The sequence below is a fragment of the Pagrus major genome, chromosome 15 (genome assembly GCF_040436345.1).
Source record: "Pagrus major chromosome 15, Pma_NU_1.0".
NCBI classification, from domain to species: Eukaryota; Metazoa; Chordata; class Actinopteri; order Spariformes; family Sparidae; genus Pagrus; species Pagrus major.
In genome coordinates this window covers 30,646,034-30,662,566 of record NC_133229.1, presented here as the reverse complement: position 1 = coordinate 30,662,566, position 16,533 = coordinate 30,646,034, and the positions used below count along the sequence as shown (strand labels likewise).

Genomic DNA, 16,533 nt, shown 5'->3' with positions numbered 1-16,533 from the left:
CGAGAAGCTGACAAATGATCATCGTTTCACTGCTTTCAGATTGATCAGCAACTGAAAAGATGATGGAAAGTGAAAATCGGACAGACATCAAGTTAAAACCACATATATGACAAACGATTAGCTACTGTTAGATTACATCCAGCGTGTTTCACTTCCAGGTAATGTTAGCTGGAAGTGATCGCTAAATGATGCTGCTAATGATGCTAAAATGCTAATGTTAGCTTTTGTCTAACAGAAGCTAATGTGTTAATGAAAATGTGGAAAGACATCGGGCCAAATATCAAGGTGAAACAGTAAAACAACATATTTGATAACCTGTTAGCCTACGTTAGCATTCAGCCATTTTAGCTTCCCACCCTAAACGTGACATCAGAGGAAAATGGCCGCCGTGTGAATATCGTCACACACTCTTTGTCTTCTCCATGTTTACAGCTGTATATGGATGATATCTAATTTCTCTGTCACTGACTACGTCCTGGAAGTTGTCCAACTTGGTGAGAGAAGCGAAACAAAAACAAAAACAAGAATCATACACGCTCGTCTTAGAATAACAACATGAGAACAGAGAGAAAACGGTTCACATGCTTGAGAAGCAGCAGGAAGAAGTTCACACTTGGTGGAGACCAAAACCGGAGCCACAAACAAGAGAAGACTGGAAGTTCAGAACATTAACTTGAAAGGTGAAGATGCTTCATGTCATTGTTGGACAAAAAATTCAATTATTGCAGGTTTAAATATGAAATAAAGTTTTAATCTACAGATGAGGTCATGTTAAGGATCCTGATCTACACTGAAATATAAGAGAAGCTGCTGATAAAACTTTAACTTTTGGACCGACTCCGACCCAGTTTGACCCGAGAGGCCTGCTGGACGCTGGGCTGTTACATCACGATCATCATGAGCGTCTCTCACACAAGCACTGAGAACGATGCGTTCAAGGCCTGAAGGACATCCAATCGTGCTGACAGGGCAGTGCAGCAGTGTGTGTGTGTGTGTGTGTGTGTGTGTGTGTGTGTGTGTGCATTAACACTGTGTGTGTGGGCAGAATGTGATCCGGCCTTCAAGGTCTTTTTAGCCTCAGTTTGGTCGGTGTGTGTGTGTGTGTGTGTGTGTGTGTGTGTGTGTGTGTGTGCGTGTGTGTGTGTGTGTGTGTGCAGGGGATTATCACTCAGATACCAGACACCGCGTAGAAATGTCCGGCAGACCGCGGCCATGTTTGTTTTGAAGCAGAGGATGGGTGAGGAGAAGGTCAGAGGTCATCATGCAGCAGCTGCCCCTGTCTCTGACATCACCGCCTGTTTTCTACCTGCTCTGATTTATTTACGAACCTGAACACATCCTCCTTATACACAAGGGACAGAAAGGTAAACAAATATTTTTAATTATAAAGATAATAATGTTTAAATATAATTATAATCTAGGAAAACAACATGTCTACATTCTTAGACCAGAAATAGTGAACAGGACAAAATTTAAACTTATACATCACCATGAAATGTCACCAGCTGACGACTACTACTTTTTGTTTTGTTGGATTGTTTTATTAAAGAGGTCATATTCTGTTTTTTGGGTTTTTTCCTCACCTTTATTGTGTCATGAAGCATTTTTGTGCGTGTTAAATTTTCTGCAAACTGCCTCAAACACCTGGTTTGGAGTTGAGCCTTTATGTCTGTAACTTATGTGTGTCACTATGTAACAGGCGTTATATAAAGATATATATTTATATAGTTATTATAAAACATAAACACTCAGTCAGTCAGCAGACGTACAGTTGCTGCTGCTGTAGCATCGTTATTTTAGATCACACTACCTTGCTTGGCATGACCCGCCCTACTCTGCCTCTGATTGGCTGCATCCTGCCCCGTTAAGTTACGCACATGTGCAACTCTCACCAAAGATTGAACAGAGGCGAGATGTTTCACTCTGTAGCTAAAACGGAGCGTTCAAGTCACAGTTCTACTTGGACCCCTAAGTAAAAGTGTGAACCTGAATATTAGCATAATATGACGTCTTTAAGCGTCTTTGGGTATCTTGAAAAGCGCTACATTAGTTAAATGTATTGTTATTATTAAGAAGAAAAAATTTGTATCACATATTTTGTGTTTAAATATGCAAATTAGTTTATCTAATATAGAAATCTGAATTAAAATAAACACCTTTATATCTATTTTGGACATTTTCCTCAGAATCGCCACTTAAAATGAGATTATCAGGATTACGAGAAGTTTTTGTATCCGGCCTGTGTTCACCTTTATAGATTTGTAGTTCTTCCAATCACATCACATCACACGTGTGCTCAGAAACATGGAGCCTCCGTCCCTTCAGCGCCGTCTGACAGGCCGTCATTAACGAGTGTTTTTAATGTGGACCGGCTCGGTGTGAAGGTGGGCGGTGATCTTTGCGTCGCTGCGTGTCAGCTTCATTTCACCTGCCGCACATTAAACCCACCCCGTCTGAGCAGAACCCAGCAGAACAAAAGATGTTGTTTGTGTTAAATGTCACAGTGGAGTTGGACCCGACTTCAACATGTTGCCTGGTAACAGCTGGCTGTCAGCACCCACTCAGGTGTGTGTGTGTAACATGATGAATAAGACTGAGTGTGTGGGCAGCTGAAGTGCCGGGCAGATATTCAGAGAGGAAATGATGGAGAGAGACAGAGAGGAAGAGAAGAAGAAGAAGAAGAAATGAGACAGGAGGGAAAAAGGAGAGAAGAAGAAAACGAGAAGGCTTCAACTTTTCTTTTCTTTCTGCATCTTTTTTCTTTTTTTGTATCTTTTTTCTTTTTTGTATCTTTCTCACAAACACTTCCAGACAGAGGGGCGTTTCCATGGTGACCACTATGGGATGCCAAGCCGGTTGCTGGGAGAGGAAGAGGCGGAGGAAGAGGAGGAGGAGGAAGAAGAGGTCGAGGCCGGTGGATTTTTTCCAGCTTTTCCAACAGTGACTGAAAGTGTGTGGGTGGGCTCTCTCTCTCTCTCTCTCTCTCTCTCTCTCTCTCCCCCCCCCCCCCCATGGCAGCAGTGTGTGTGTGTGTGTGTGTGTGTGTGTGTGTGTGTGTGTGGGTGGCTGCTGTATTAGTATTTGCTGTAATATTTGCAGCAGATTTTGCAGCGAGCAGAAGACAAAGTGTGAGAAGTGCTGCTGGAGGTGGAGGATTATGGGGGTTTGGTGTTTGGGGAGCGTTCAGGGACAGAGAGTAGGCTGGGAAAAGGCAGTTTCTGATGAACTCAGAGCCGTACAGGGTCACGGAAAAGAAACGTATGGTCGGTTTATAGCGAAACATCGCAGGTGCGAGTGACGTCATCGTTTAAATATCGAGATAATGACGTTGTCATGTTCATAATGTATATTGTTGTATATATATGTTGTTATCTTCTCCTTGTATATTAAAGTGCTCAACTTGAGTTGTGTCACACACCCTCTACTCACTGATTCAAACAGAGTGGACACACACACACACACACACACACACACACACACACATATTGTGTTACAGAAAACACACACACACACACACACACACAGTGTTGACCCTGAACACACCAGGACAGAGCTGTGTGTGTGTCAGTTATGTAAGTACATCATTACATTAAGATCCTCTTCACACACATTAACAACTAACGCCTCCTCCTCTCTTGTGCTGATTGTGTGTGTGTGTGTGTGTGTGTGTGTAATGTCTCTAGATGGGTTGGCATGACGACAAAGCGTCCACTTCTAACAGTGTATCCGGGGAGAGTTGGTCTCTAAGCACACACACATCGATCTTCAGCGTGTTTTCATGATGACATTAAACTTTTAAAGGGTCATTCTGCTGTTTTTATCACATTTTAACTCATTTACTTCACTTCCTGCTGTCTCTCTCCCTCTCTCTCTCCCACACACACACACACACACACACACACACACACACACACACACACACACACACACACACACACACAGTCGCTCTGTTCCTGCTGTGTCAGGGTTTTTGTTGTGGTTGCCGTGGCAGCCGATCAGGGATTCTCCGGCAGCGATTTAATTGGATCAGACGACAGGTAATCAGGTCACGTGACCCGCTGTGATGTAACATCACCGGGGTGTGTTTGATTACAGGCGCAGTGAAAGCAGGGATTCAAACCAGCAACCTGCCGCTCACAGACCTGCTGAGCTCATCTTTCCAAAGAGATGATTTCAGCTGTGTCATCAAACTGAGGGTACGTTCAGGGACCTAATGTAACTCTGATACTTCACAGACAAGGTCATGTTTCAAAGATTAATCACGTTATGTTTACGTGAGAAAAAGAAGAAGAAGAAGAAGAAGAAGAAGACATAGAAGAAGAAAAGAAGAAGAAGGAGAAGAAGAAGAAGGAGAAGAAAGATAAAAAGGAGGAGAAGAAGAAGAAGACGTAGAAGAAGAAATAGAAGGAGAAGAAGAAGAAGACGTAGAAGAAGAAGAAGAAGACGTAGAAGAAGAAGAAAAGAAGAAGAAGAAGAAGAAGAAGAAGAAGGAGAAGAAGAAGAAGAAGAAGAAGGAGGAGAAGAAGAAGACGTAGAAGAAGAAGAAAAGAAGAAAAGAAGGAGAAGAAGAAGAAGAAGAAGGAGAAGAAGAAAAGAAGGAGAAAAAGGAGAAGAAGAAGGAGGAGAAGAAGACGACGTAGAAGAAGAAGAAAAGAAGAAAAGAAGAAGAAGAAGAAAAGAAGAAGGAGAAGAAGAAGAAGATGAAGAAGAAGAAGAAGTTTACTCCGACGTGTCAGCTGAAGTTTCAGTGACAGGCGTCTAAATGAAAGTCATCGTTTCCTTCAGTGAACTTTGTTTCTGTGTTTGAACGTTGTTGGAAACGTTTGTGATGACGTGAGATCACAACTGAACAACATGAAGAACAAAGGTTGAGTTGTTTTGACACAATTTAATGCTGAAATGTTACATAACGTATCTTCAGGTACTTTAATTAACATGGTGAAACTACTGCTGAAAATCACACATATATTCATAACAACAAGTCAAAGATGTCTCTGGCTGCAACGATGACTCGGTCAGCAGAAAAATAATCAACTATTATGATAATCGATGAGTCGATTCAGTCGATATTCAACTAAAACTGTCAAACGTCGTCTGGTTCCAGCTTCTCATGTGAGGATTTGCTGCTTCTCTTGTCTGAGTGAAGGATTATAATCTTATCTACACACAGAAAGAGGTGAACGTTTCTTTAAAACCTGCAGAAGAAACTTACAGCTACGATTTCCAAGAAACTTTTTAAGATGAGATGTAAAGTTAACACAAAGGTTTCTGGCTGAACAACTGACCTTCACCTCCTCCACCACAGGCTCCTTCAGCTCTGGATCCTCGACCTTTGACCCTCCAGAAATCTCACTGGGTTTTTCACTGCTGGCCGGACAGAAGAAGAAATCTGAAGATGTCACTTTGAGCTATCATAGACTAAATGATTCATTTGCAGCACTTTAATGAGTTTTAACAGTGTTTTTCTTTGATTGTGAATCAAATATCACCACACCAGCAGCCGGTGAACTCAGTTTCTCCTGCTGATATCCAGAGTCTCAGCTCCAGTCTGTCATTCAACAGTCGTCATTCACAGAGTTCACAGCAGCACAGGTATAAAATCTAAACTCTAAGTTATCTGACAGGTCTGAGCACTACAAGCAGCTCTCTTTCTCAGCGTTTGTTTGATCGGTGGGTCAGAAGCGGGTCTTGAAGCCGGACAGCTCCAGCTTGTCGATGCTCCTCTGGTTGCTGAAGGAGGCTCTGCTGATCCGACTGCTCGGACTTCCCTCTTTACTCAGCCACACCTTCCTGTGGAGGACAGACAGAAGAAGAGTCCGTCGTTAACTCATGTTTCTGTTTAGACAATACTCTGATTACTGACAGCGTCTTCTGATTACTTTGATCTCACAGTAAGAGCCGTTTTATTCAAATCAAATCAAGACACATTTCAGGAGGAGATCAAAGATCCAGAAGAGTGATGTGATCTCAGGTGTGAACGTCTCAAAGACACATTGAGATCCACAACAGTCAGAATGGATCTGATGTCCAGGAGCTTCACTGTGATGTAAATTACATGTTTGTTCTCTGTTAACCTGCCAGTGCCAGCAGTAACCTCAACATCACCAGACTCCCTTAACAAATCTCCTGATTTTAAGAGTTGTTGAGTGAGTTGAGAAACTTAACAAACTTTGTGAAACGGCTACAACACATTTTAAATCCTTGTCTGCTTCTTGTAAATTCAGCATTAAATGAAAACAGTAAGTTGTGTGTTTCCTTGTAGAAAGTGTCAGTTTGTGGCAGCATGGCTGCACCAGCCTGTCTGCTTCTGTGTCTAAAGTGCTAAAGTCTGACCTGCCAACATGTAGCAGCTGTTTGAACACACTGTTTACACTGATTTCACCATTTACACTCAATTTATGAAAGAAGAAACATTTTATGGACGCTAAACATGTCACATTTTACAAATACACTAAACAGTAACCAGTATAGGCGACTTCTTTGTCCCCAGACTCCCTTAACAAATGTGTCAGTTTAGTGAGTTGTTGAGTTGGAGACACTTTATAAACTGTGTGAAACTCTGTCTCTGACTGATTCTGACTTATTTGTTCCTTCTTGTAAATTCAGCAAATGTTCTACATGAACTTCTTTCTGTCTTTGAGTAGAAACATGGAGTCTGTTTGTCCCGGTGATGGTGATCAGTGATGGTTTCACTCAGGACGGACGGTAACACCACGTCTGAACTATGTGAAAACCGTCTCAGAGGTTGACGTCACCATCACGGGTTTTGCTCCTCGTGGGACAAAAATGAAGATAAAAATAAAGAATTTAAAAAAAATCACAACCAGCATCTGGAGAACCAGGGGCATGATGGGAAAATACAAACATTCCTCCGTCTATATTTAACCCTGAGAACGAGAGACTGTTTCTGTGACCATCTGATGGAGTGTGTGTGTAGATTAGAGGAGATTTCAGGGGATCAGGGTCACGTCCACCAACTGAAGCTCAGCCAGGGAGAGGGCGAGCGAGCAAGAGAAGAAGAGAGAGAGAGAGAGAGAGGGAGGGAGGGACGAGCAAGCAAGAGAAGAAGAGAGAGAGAGAGGGAGGGAGGGACGAGCGAGGGACGAGCTGTCCTACTTTTTCATTTTTGGCAAAAAAAACTTGACAAAAAAATGACCCACTACTCTACTGTACACACACACACACACACACACACACACACACGCACACACACACACACACACACACACACACACACACACACACACACACACACACACACACACACACACAGAGCTTAGCATTAAGTCTGCAGCAGCTGGATGTTTGTTGGTTTGTAATCTGCTGCATTTCCTCTAAAACAACACACTGATCCCTCTGACACACACACACACACACACACACACACTGATACACACACACACACTGATACACACACACACACACTGATACACACACACACACACACACACACACACACACACACACACACACACACTGATACAACTCTAATCAGGATAATTTCAGTTATTATAAACGAGGTCCTGTTTTGTAGCTCTGTCCATTGAAATCCACAATAACAGTGTAGCTTCAGTCAAAACTACGATTTATAGACAACTGAGGAGGAATTATATTAATCATTACACCGACAGCTATTTATTGATCATCAGCCAACTATTACATTAGTTACCAATTATTTTAATAATCGATTAGTCAGTAATTTTATAAGAAATAAAAGGAGAAGAATAAGATGAAGAAGAAGAAGAAGAATTCTCTGCTGAGGACGAAACACTGATCAACATTTTAAAGACCAAACAAATAATCGATCAATCGAGAAAATAATCGACTGATTCATCAACGGTGAAAGAAAATTGTTATTTCTGTATCTTCTGTTAAAGGTGCAGTACGTAAGACCTGGCCACCTTTTGACTTCATACTCCAAACAAACGGGGAAGCACATCACCAGGGTAACTCCTGCTAACCTGGACTCCAGTCAGTTTAGCTTAGTTAGCCGTGCAGCTAGCGGTCCAGACTGTGAGCTCAGGAGCACCGGCGAGGTGTCGGTGTTTACGCCACTCGCACATGAGCTTTGGACCGGGATGGGCCGGGTTAGCTGGTTAGCACGCTACACATGATAACTCTCACATGTTGCACCTTTAAATCATTACTTTGATCATTTAAGACTCTGTTAAAATCACTGTCTAATAAAGTTAATTCTCCTGATCGACTGATAGATCAGTCTGTGCAATCACCTCAGGCTCATAATCTGGATTAATGTGTCCAGTACAGGATGATGTTCACACTCCGTCCACTGTGTCTCTGAGAGGAAACAGCCACCATGTTTAATATTTGAACTCACACCAGCTCTGATGTCAGACACCTGTAACATCTCCTCCATGTTGTTTTCACACCTCAGCTGTGTTTCCTCTCGTCCTCCTCAGTGTTTCTGAGCCGCTCGGCACTCTGGGAATTCTTCTTTCTCAGAGGAAAAAGAGGAAACCACCCACTCGCTCACCTCCCACCACCAGCCTCTCTCGCTCTCTCTTTTCTCCCCCTTCCCCCTCCTCCCCCCTCCTCTTCCTCTGTGAAGAGGAACAGCTGCTTCCTGTTTCCCAGGCCCAACAGGAAGTGAGGTCGTGGTGAAAGTGGAGTGGAGAGGAAGGACGCCAGGGTGAACGTGCTCACGAGGAAAAGATTGAGAGAGTGTGTGTGTGTGTGTGTGTGTGTGTGTGTGTGACCAATAACTTTATAAACTGGACGAGAATTTAAAATAAAGTTTCCAAACAATGAAATCAAATTTTTATGACATATATGAAATGTTGAAATGTGATAAAATAAATATTAAATGATCCAAAATGATGTAAATGTACCTTTTTTCCCCTGATGATAAAATGATGAACCTTAAATAAAAGTAATAATATAATAGAGAACACTACAGTTCAGGCAGTGCTGGCGCTGGTTCTGATGGACTACAGCCCCTCCAACAACAACAAGTGTATCAGATTACATTTCCAGTAGTGAATCAGTACTTTGGGCTGAAACACTCCCCAGAGTCACATGTGAACCAACAGCATTCAGCAGAGGTCTGACAAAGCTCTGCACTCATCTGTGTCTCTTTACTAAAGATCCACAAACAGACGATCAGATTCATCTTCAGAGTGAACTAACAACGTCCTCCGAGTGAGTTCATCTGCAGGAGAGAGGAAGAGGAAACTACAACACTGCAGACGCTCCACACACTGAAGGTGAGTCCGACTAGAACCAGAACTCAAAGTAAACTTCAGTGAAGTGAAGGAGGAAGTGGAGCTGTGACTGACTGTACTGTCTGCTGTGTTCCCAGCGTCACTCACAGACAAAATGGCTTCCAGATTAGAGGAGCATCTCTGCTGTCCGGTGTGTCATGATGTCTTCAGAGAGCCTGTCCTTCTGTCATGTAGCCACAGCTTCTGTAAAGACTGTCTGCAGAGCTGCTGGACAGAGAAGGAAATCAGAGAGTGTCCAGTTTGTAAGAGAAGATCTTCAAGGGATGAACCACCTTTAAGTCTGGCGTTAAAGAACCTGTGTGAGACCTTCTTACAGGAGAGAGATCAGAGAGCTTCAGAGGATCTCTGCAGTCTGCACTCTGAGAAACTCAAACTCTTCTGTCTGGACCATCAGCAGCCGGTGTGTCTCGTCTGCAGAGACTCAGAACAACACATCTACCACACAGTCAGACCCATCGATGAAGCTGCACGACAACACAAGAAGAAACTTCAGGAAACTCTGGAGCCTTTAAAGGAGAAGTTAAAGGTTTTTAAAGAAGTTAAAGTGAAGTTTGATCAGACAGCAGAACACATGAAGGTCCAGGCCCGACACACAGAGAGGCAGATTAAGGAGCAGCTTAAGAAGCTTCACAAGAAGCTTCACCAGTTTCTAGAAGAGGAAGAGGAGGCCAGGATGGCTGCACTGAGGGAGGAAGAGGAGCAGAAGAGTCAGATGATGAAGGAGAAGATGGAGGCTCTGAGCAGAGAGATAGCAGCTCTTTCACACACAGTCAGAGCCACAGAGGAGGAGCTGAGAGCTGAAGATGTCTCATTCCTGCACAACTACAAGGCTGCAGTGGAAAGAGCCCAGCAGCGCCTCCTGCTGGAGGATCCACAGCTGCCCTCAGGAGCTCTGATAGACCAGGCCAAACACCTGGGCAACCTGAGCTTCAACATCTGGAACAAGATGAAGGACATGGTCTCCTACACTCCTGTGGTTCTGGACCCAAACACTGCTCATCCACAGCTCATCCTGTCTGAAGATCTGATCAGTGTGAGACGAGGAGATGAACAGCAGCTTCCTGATAATCCAGAGAGGTTTGATCTTCACTGGTCTGTCCTGGGCTCTGAGGGCTTTAACTCAGGGACTCACAGCTGGGACATCGAGGTTGGAGACACTACAGACTGGTTACTGGGTGTGTGTGCAGAGTCTGTCCAGAGGAAGGGACCCATACGGTCTGGATTATGGATAATAATGTCATACGAAGGTAAATACTCAGTGCAGTCACTACCAGCTCCATCCACTGATCTCGTAGTGCAGAAGAGGCTACAGAGGATCAGAGTGAATCTGGACTGGAACAGAGGAAAGCTGTCGTTCTCTGATCCTGATACTAACACACACCTACACACCTTCAAACACACTTTCACTGAGAGGATGTTTCCATACATTTACACTTTTGATAAACTCCCAGTGAAGATATCACCCCTGAAGGTGTGTGTGACAGTGGAACAGAGCAGGAACACGAAGTAAGTAAGAAGTAGGGCTGGAGATGGAGCCACAGTGTGCTACCAGCCCTGTGAAACAGAAATTAATAGCCAAACACCATGCTATTGAGACCAAATTCTGATTGGACACAGACACCCCTGTCCAACTTTGTAAATACACTTCAAAAAGCTCCTTTGTTGTATTTCCTTCTTTTGTTTGTGAATCAACTGTTGTAAACCTTAGCTTAGGACACTGCATTCTGACCTCACAGAACAAGACATACACATGTCCTCGGCCAACACTGCTTTACAACATTACCACACTGTCAAACAAGAACCATGATACAGTCATTTGGACTTTCACATTTGTGACACCCTTCCACAGAAAAACCTGCTTGAAGAACCAAATTGTAAGTCTACCAAAATAAGTCTGACTACAACTTAAAGTAATCAGCATTGAAATCCAACGAGTAAACACAAACACTCTTGGACACTCCAGAAATGACTATATCATTGTAGGTGCCACTCTCTGCACATCACCCTAACAAATTGACATCACTAACTTTCCTGTTCTCACTAACCCAGAGATTAACTGAGAAACACAGGTATTTAGTGAATTCAATGTCATAATTATAGCGTTTATCTGGATTTTGTTTTTGTTTGTGTAACTTCTGTTCTTGATGTTCTGTTCATGATTCTTGCTTAGCCAAGGTAGAGAGTTAGCCAAAGCCCAGCTTGTCATTGAACTGCCCAGATGTTACCAATATCAATGAACTGATAGATGAACTCCTTCAAACTATGGATTATGCATGTGGATTTGTGCTCTCAGGATCCCATGTCAAGCAACATCCTGAGACCAAAGGGGGGATGTTGGGACCCACAGATGAGGCTGTTCATTGTTCAAAATGGACTCTTAACTGAACTCAGTTTCCCAGAATTCCCCAGTCTTCACACCTAGGTGCAAATTCAGCTTTGAGCTACTATTGGTCAGGATGACAGATCCCCCTCTGGCCAGATAGCTAAAACTCTAGCTCCTCTCTTCTCCACCTCTCTCCCCACGGGGCTGCCTGCCCTCAAGTCCTCTTCTCCTGGATTCTTCTGGGCCCAACAGCTGCTGAGAGCTGCAAGCTACATTTCCAGCAGGCCCAAATAACTTCTCCTCACTGCAGCAACACAAGGTCCTGCTAGTATTCCAGATCAGTTAGCACCAGCAGCTGTGATGCAAAGCTTGTCAGCTAACTCCACAATCCGAGGAACACGGAGTAAATTAGCACCAAGCTGCTATCCCTGCAAAGGAAAGGAGCGACCAGTTCCCTCCATCTGCTGTCTTTCATCAAACTTTGCACAGCAAGAACAGCACTGTTCAACATTGGAATTACAACCTTCTCCTGCTTGGCTCATCAGCCAAGGAACCATCAGCACCTTTTCTTCAAAGACTGGTAACGTTGAACTGGGCGTAGATAGCACACAGCATAGCATAGCATAGCAAGGATAAGCACATGACTTTTAACCCTGGTTGATGTAATGCATGTGTGTTCAATCTATGTGTTTGTTCACTGTTTGGGTGTTATTGTGATCTCAGGTCAGGTTATTGGTAGTTTAATTTGAATCTAGTTGAATGATGCTTCACACAGACTCAGGTCCTTTGCATGCAACTATCCATCTTCTCTAACTTGGCATCACTCCTTCAGCCTGGAGCATATCACGCCCACATGTGATATCAGTGAGCACCACCATTATTTCTTTGTTCTCTCCTATCAATGAAACAAGTGGTGATCCACCATCTAGTCCAACCTTTCAATCAGCCATCTCGTAGCCAATTTTGATCAGCCATTTTGTTTGTAGTCTTCCTTTGTCTATGCCGTGCGGCGTGGTAATTTTAACCCTAGCCACCATTTTCCTTTAACTCTTCCAGACACACACACACACACACACACACACACACCTCTGTATATAGTACGTTAGTTAGATCATCTTTCTGTTAAATAAAAGAATAAACTCTCAGTCTCTTACTGACGACACTCTTTGTAAATATTTGTAGATTTACTGACGGAGTCAAATGAATATTAAGTGAACAAAACAGACTCTGTGTTAAAGTAACTGGTCAACAGAAATACCTGTTTCACTGCTTCCCGTCTGTCAATACATCAAATATTGTGATCTAAATATCTCAGTGTGGCTCAATCTGAATCCTTTCATAAAGATTGTAATAATATAAAATTAGTTATGTTAAATAAACATTTGTAAGATGTTTTTGGATCAAGGCTGGACAAACAATAAACACAACATGAAGATATTGGAGCCCAATTAAATGTGATGATATTATCAAGTTAATATATTTTTAGGTTAATATTTCCTCTTGACAAGTTTCAGAAAATGATGAATCTTTAATATAAGTAATAATATAATAGAGAACACTACAGTTCAGGCAGTGCTGGCGCTGGTTCTGATGGACTATAGCCCCTCCAACAACAACAACAAGTGTATCAGATTACATCTCCAGCAGTGAATCAGTACTTTGGGCTAAAACACTCCCCTCAGTCACATGTGAACCAATCAGCATTCAGCAGAGGTCTGACAAAGCTCCGCCCTCACCTGACTCACCTGAGACAAACCAGGAAACAGTTTGTCGGTGTGTCTTTAGTAAAGAAGCACAAACAGACGATCAGATTCACCTTCAGACTGAACTAACAACGTCTTCTGAGTGAGTTCATCTACAGGAGAGAGGAGGAGGAAACTACAACACTGCAGACGCTCCACACACTCAAGGTGAGTCCGACTAGAACCAGAACTCAAAGTAAACTTCAGTGAAGTGAAGGAGAAAGTGGAGCTGTGACTGACTGTACTGTCTGCTGTGTTCCCAGCGTCACTCACAGACAAAATGGCTTCCAGATTAGAGGAGGATCTCTGCTGTCCGGTGTGTCTTGACATCTTTAAATATCCTGTCATACTGTCATGTAGCCACAACTTCTGTAAAGACTGTCTGCAGAGCTGCTGGGCAGAGAAAGAAATCAGGGAGTGTCCAGTTTGTAAGAGAAGATCTTCAAAGCATTTCATACCTCCTAACTTGGCTTTAAAGAACCTGTGTGAGACCTTCTTACAGGAGAGAGATCAGAGAGCTTCAGAGGATCTCTGCAGTCGGCACTCTGAGAAACTCAAACTCTTCTGTCTGGACCATCAGCAGCCGGTGTGTCTCGTCTGCAGAGACTCAGAACAACACACCAACCACAGGTTCAGACCCATCGATGAAGCTGCACGACAACACAAGAAGAAACTTCAAGAAACTCTGGAGCCTTTAAAGAAGAAGTTAAAGGTTTTTAAAGAAGTTAAAGTGAAGTTTGATCAGACAGCAGAACACATGAAGGTCCAGGCCCGACACACAGAGAGGCAGATTAAGCAGCAGTTTAAGAAGCTTCACCAGTTTCTAGAAGAGGAAGAGGAGGCCAGGATGGCTGCACTGAGGGAGGAAGAGGAGCGGAAGAGTCAGATGATGAAGGAGAAGATGGAGGCTCTGAGCAGAGAGATAGCAGCTCTTTCACACACAGTCAGAGCCACAGAGGAGGAGCTGAGAGCTGAAGACGTCTCATTCCTGCACAACTACAAGGCTGCAGTGGACAGAGTCCAGCAGCGCCCCCTGCTGGAGGATCCACAGCTGCCCTCAGGAGCTCTGATAGACCAGGCCAAACACCTGGGCAACCTGAGCTTCAACATCTGGACCAAGATGAAGGACATGGTCTCCTACACTCCTGTGGTTCTGGACCCAAACACTGCTGGTCTAAAACTCATCCTGTCTGAAGATCTGATCGGTGTGACAGGAGGAGAGAGACAGAAGCTTCCTGATAATCCAGAGAGGTTTGATTATAACAGGTCTGTCCTGGGCTCTGAGGGCTTTAACTCAGGGACTCACAGCTGGGACGTCGAGGTTGGAGACAATACAGTCTGGATACTGGGTGTGTGTGCAGAGTCTGTCCAGAGGAAGGGAGACATGTGGTCTGGATTATGGATAATAGGGTTATACAAAGGTAAATACTCAGTGCAGTCACCATCAGCTCACACTGGTCTCGTAGTGCAGAAGAAGGTTCAGAGGATCAGAGTGAATCAGGACTGGAACAGAGGAAAGCTGTCGTTCTCTGATCCTGATACTAACACACACCTACACACCTTCACACACACTTTCACTGAGAGGATGTTTCCATACATTTTCACTTTGGATAAACTCCCAGTGAAGATATCACCCCTGAAGGTGTGTGTGACAGTGGAACAGAGCAGTTAAAGAAGTGTTTCATCTCTGGAAAGACGTCCTTAAATAAAACTGTCTCTCTCTGCAGGAGAAAGACAAACATTTTTGAAATTGATGCTACATGAGCAGAGAAAACAGAGTCAAAGGGCTGTGGTGTTCACTTCTACTCAAAAGGCAGAAAAACTACCTGAACCGACTGTCAGAATTCTGACACAGAGATAAACAGAACAATTAATTTGGACCTGACAAACATTTCAAAATGATTTATTCACCATCATAATAATGTTTTTAAGGAAAAGAGAGACTTTTATTCTGCACCGTTCTACGAGCTCTGTAGATGTTTTATTTTAAAAATGATTTGCCAACATAAAAATGTCGTCAACATGTTGTTTAAATTAAAAATCACAGAATTCAACCTGTTAAGCTGCAGCTGCTCCTCCTGCTGTCTCATTATTCACAAACACATGTTGATTTTTCTGTATTTTTTTTTAGTTTGACAGTTTGCTTTGTGTTTTTATGTGACTGTGTGTGTGTGTGTGTGTGTGTCCTCTTGGCGATTCCTTTAAAAAATTAAAAGAACACATTTAAAGTAATATTTTGGTAAATGACCTTAAAAGAAAATTTTCTATTCTATTTTTGTTTTTTTCAAAATGACCAGAAACAGAGGTCCCCTCTTAGACATCAGAGAAATGTGGTGCTCTGTTGGTCATATTGACGTGTATGTGTGTGTGTGTTTTTGTGTATCTATCTCTCTCTGTGTGTGTGTGTGTGTGTGTGTGTGTGTGTGTGTGTGTGTGTGAGGATGGGCACTAATTAACAAATCAATTAATAACTGCATGTTTTGTTGTTCAGATCCAAAAACTTCATAATCTGGACTAGAATTTGAAATAGTTTACAAACAATAAAATCACATTTTTATGACATATGAAATGTTTGTAATGAAATAAATATATAAAATGATCCAAAATACTGTAAATGTACCTTTTTGTCTGCTTTTGATGAAATAAAGTCACAATGATTGTGATTCTGTGTTTTCAGTCTCCATCAGTTGAACTCTGCTGTCAGTCGTCTGTTCAGTGAGAGGATGAGTCGTTCTGTATTTAAGGTGGACGTCTCAGTTTGGGTTCATGTAATGTTGCTGATTGAAGAACTGAATCTCTCTCTGCTGTTTCTCCCTTCAGAAAAGGTCAAAACTTCAAATATAAATATGAGAGAATATGTAAAATAAGCAAACAATGAATAAAGACAATAGAAGAGATGAAAACAGAAACATAAATGAAGTGGCAGTGAGCTCCAGACATGTTTGAAAGCTGCCTGGATGTGATGAGTTGTGCAGGTTTTCTTTCTGCAGCTCTGGGTTGTGCAGCCTGCAGGAGGCAGCAAACATCAGCTCTGGTTACATTTACAGCTCAGAATGATCTGTTACACAACTTGTTGATATTTGTGAGGTTGAGAGATGCAACAAACCACCAACAGATATAGCTGGAGCTTCTGCAGAGTATTTTAAAGATCTGTATGCAGACCCAGAACAGACTCCACTGAAGAATGAATATAAGAATTTTTTTTCAAAAATAAAACTTCCATCAT

The 16,533-nt window shown here is 42.8% G+C and overlaps 3 protein-coding genes across 4 annotated transcripts in view; 2 read left to right on the top strand and 1 right to left on the bottom strand.

Annotated features, from left to right (window-relative positions):
• Positions 1–4,921: 4,921 nt before the first annotated feature.
• The window catches only part of LOC141009018 (acylphosphatase-2-like), a 61,557-nt gene continuing 49,945 nt past the window's right edge, over positions 4,922–16,533 (bottom strand). Inside the window, exons 5-6 of one of the 2 annotated variants that reach the window (XR_012180116.1) lie at positions 5,286–5,790; positions 5,060–5,160 (exon numbers count right to left, since the gene is read on the bottom strand). Coding sequence is in view for 1 of the 2 variants with exons in the window: in XM_073481416.1 (XP_073337517.1) it covers positions 5,676–5,790 (115 nt within the window). In the remaining variant the exon portion in view is untranslated. Of the gene's footprint in view, positions 5,791–16,533 lie in introns of both variants that reach the window. The other variant, XM_073481416.1, reaches the window with a different exon arrangement.
• On the top strand, positions 9,165–10,752 carry LOC141009013 (E3 ubiquitin-protein ligase TRIM35-like). The gene is made up of 2 exons (XM_073481411.1): positions 9,165–9,224; positions 9,320–10,752. Exon 2 carries the CDS (start codon positions 9,337–9,339, stop codon positions 10,750–10,752), a length of 1,416 nt encoding a protein of 471 aa, XP_073337512.1. The 5' UTR covers positions 9,165–9,224; positions 9,320–9,336.
• On the top strand, positions 13,365–15,970 carry LOC141009016 (E3 ubiquitin-protein ligase TRIM39-like). The gene is made up of 2 exons (XM_073481414.1): positions 13,365–13,475; positions 13,571–15,970. The coding sequence occupies exon 2, from the start codon at positions 13,588–13,590 to the stop codon at positions 14,977–14,979; it is 1,392 nt and encodes a 463-aa protein (XP_073337515.1). The 5' UTR covers positions 13,365–13,475; positions 13,571–13,587; the 3' UTR covers positions 14,980–15,970.

Coding starts and splice junctions, on each gene's coding strand:
- LOC141009016 (XM_073481414.1), top strand. CDS start 13,588: ATGGCTTCCAGATTAGAGGAGGATCTCTGCTGTCCGGTGTGTCTTGAC.
- LOC141009013 (XM_073481411.1), top strand. CDS start 9,337: ATGGCTTCCAGATTAGAGGAGCATCTCTGCTGTCCGGTGTGTCATGAT.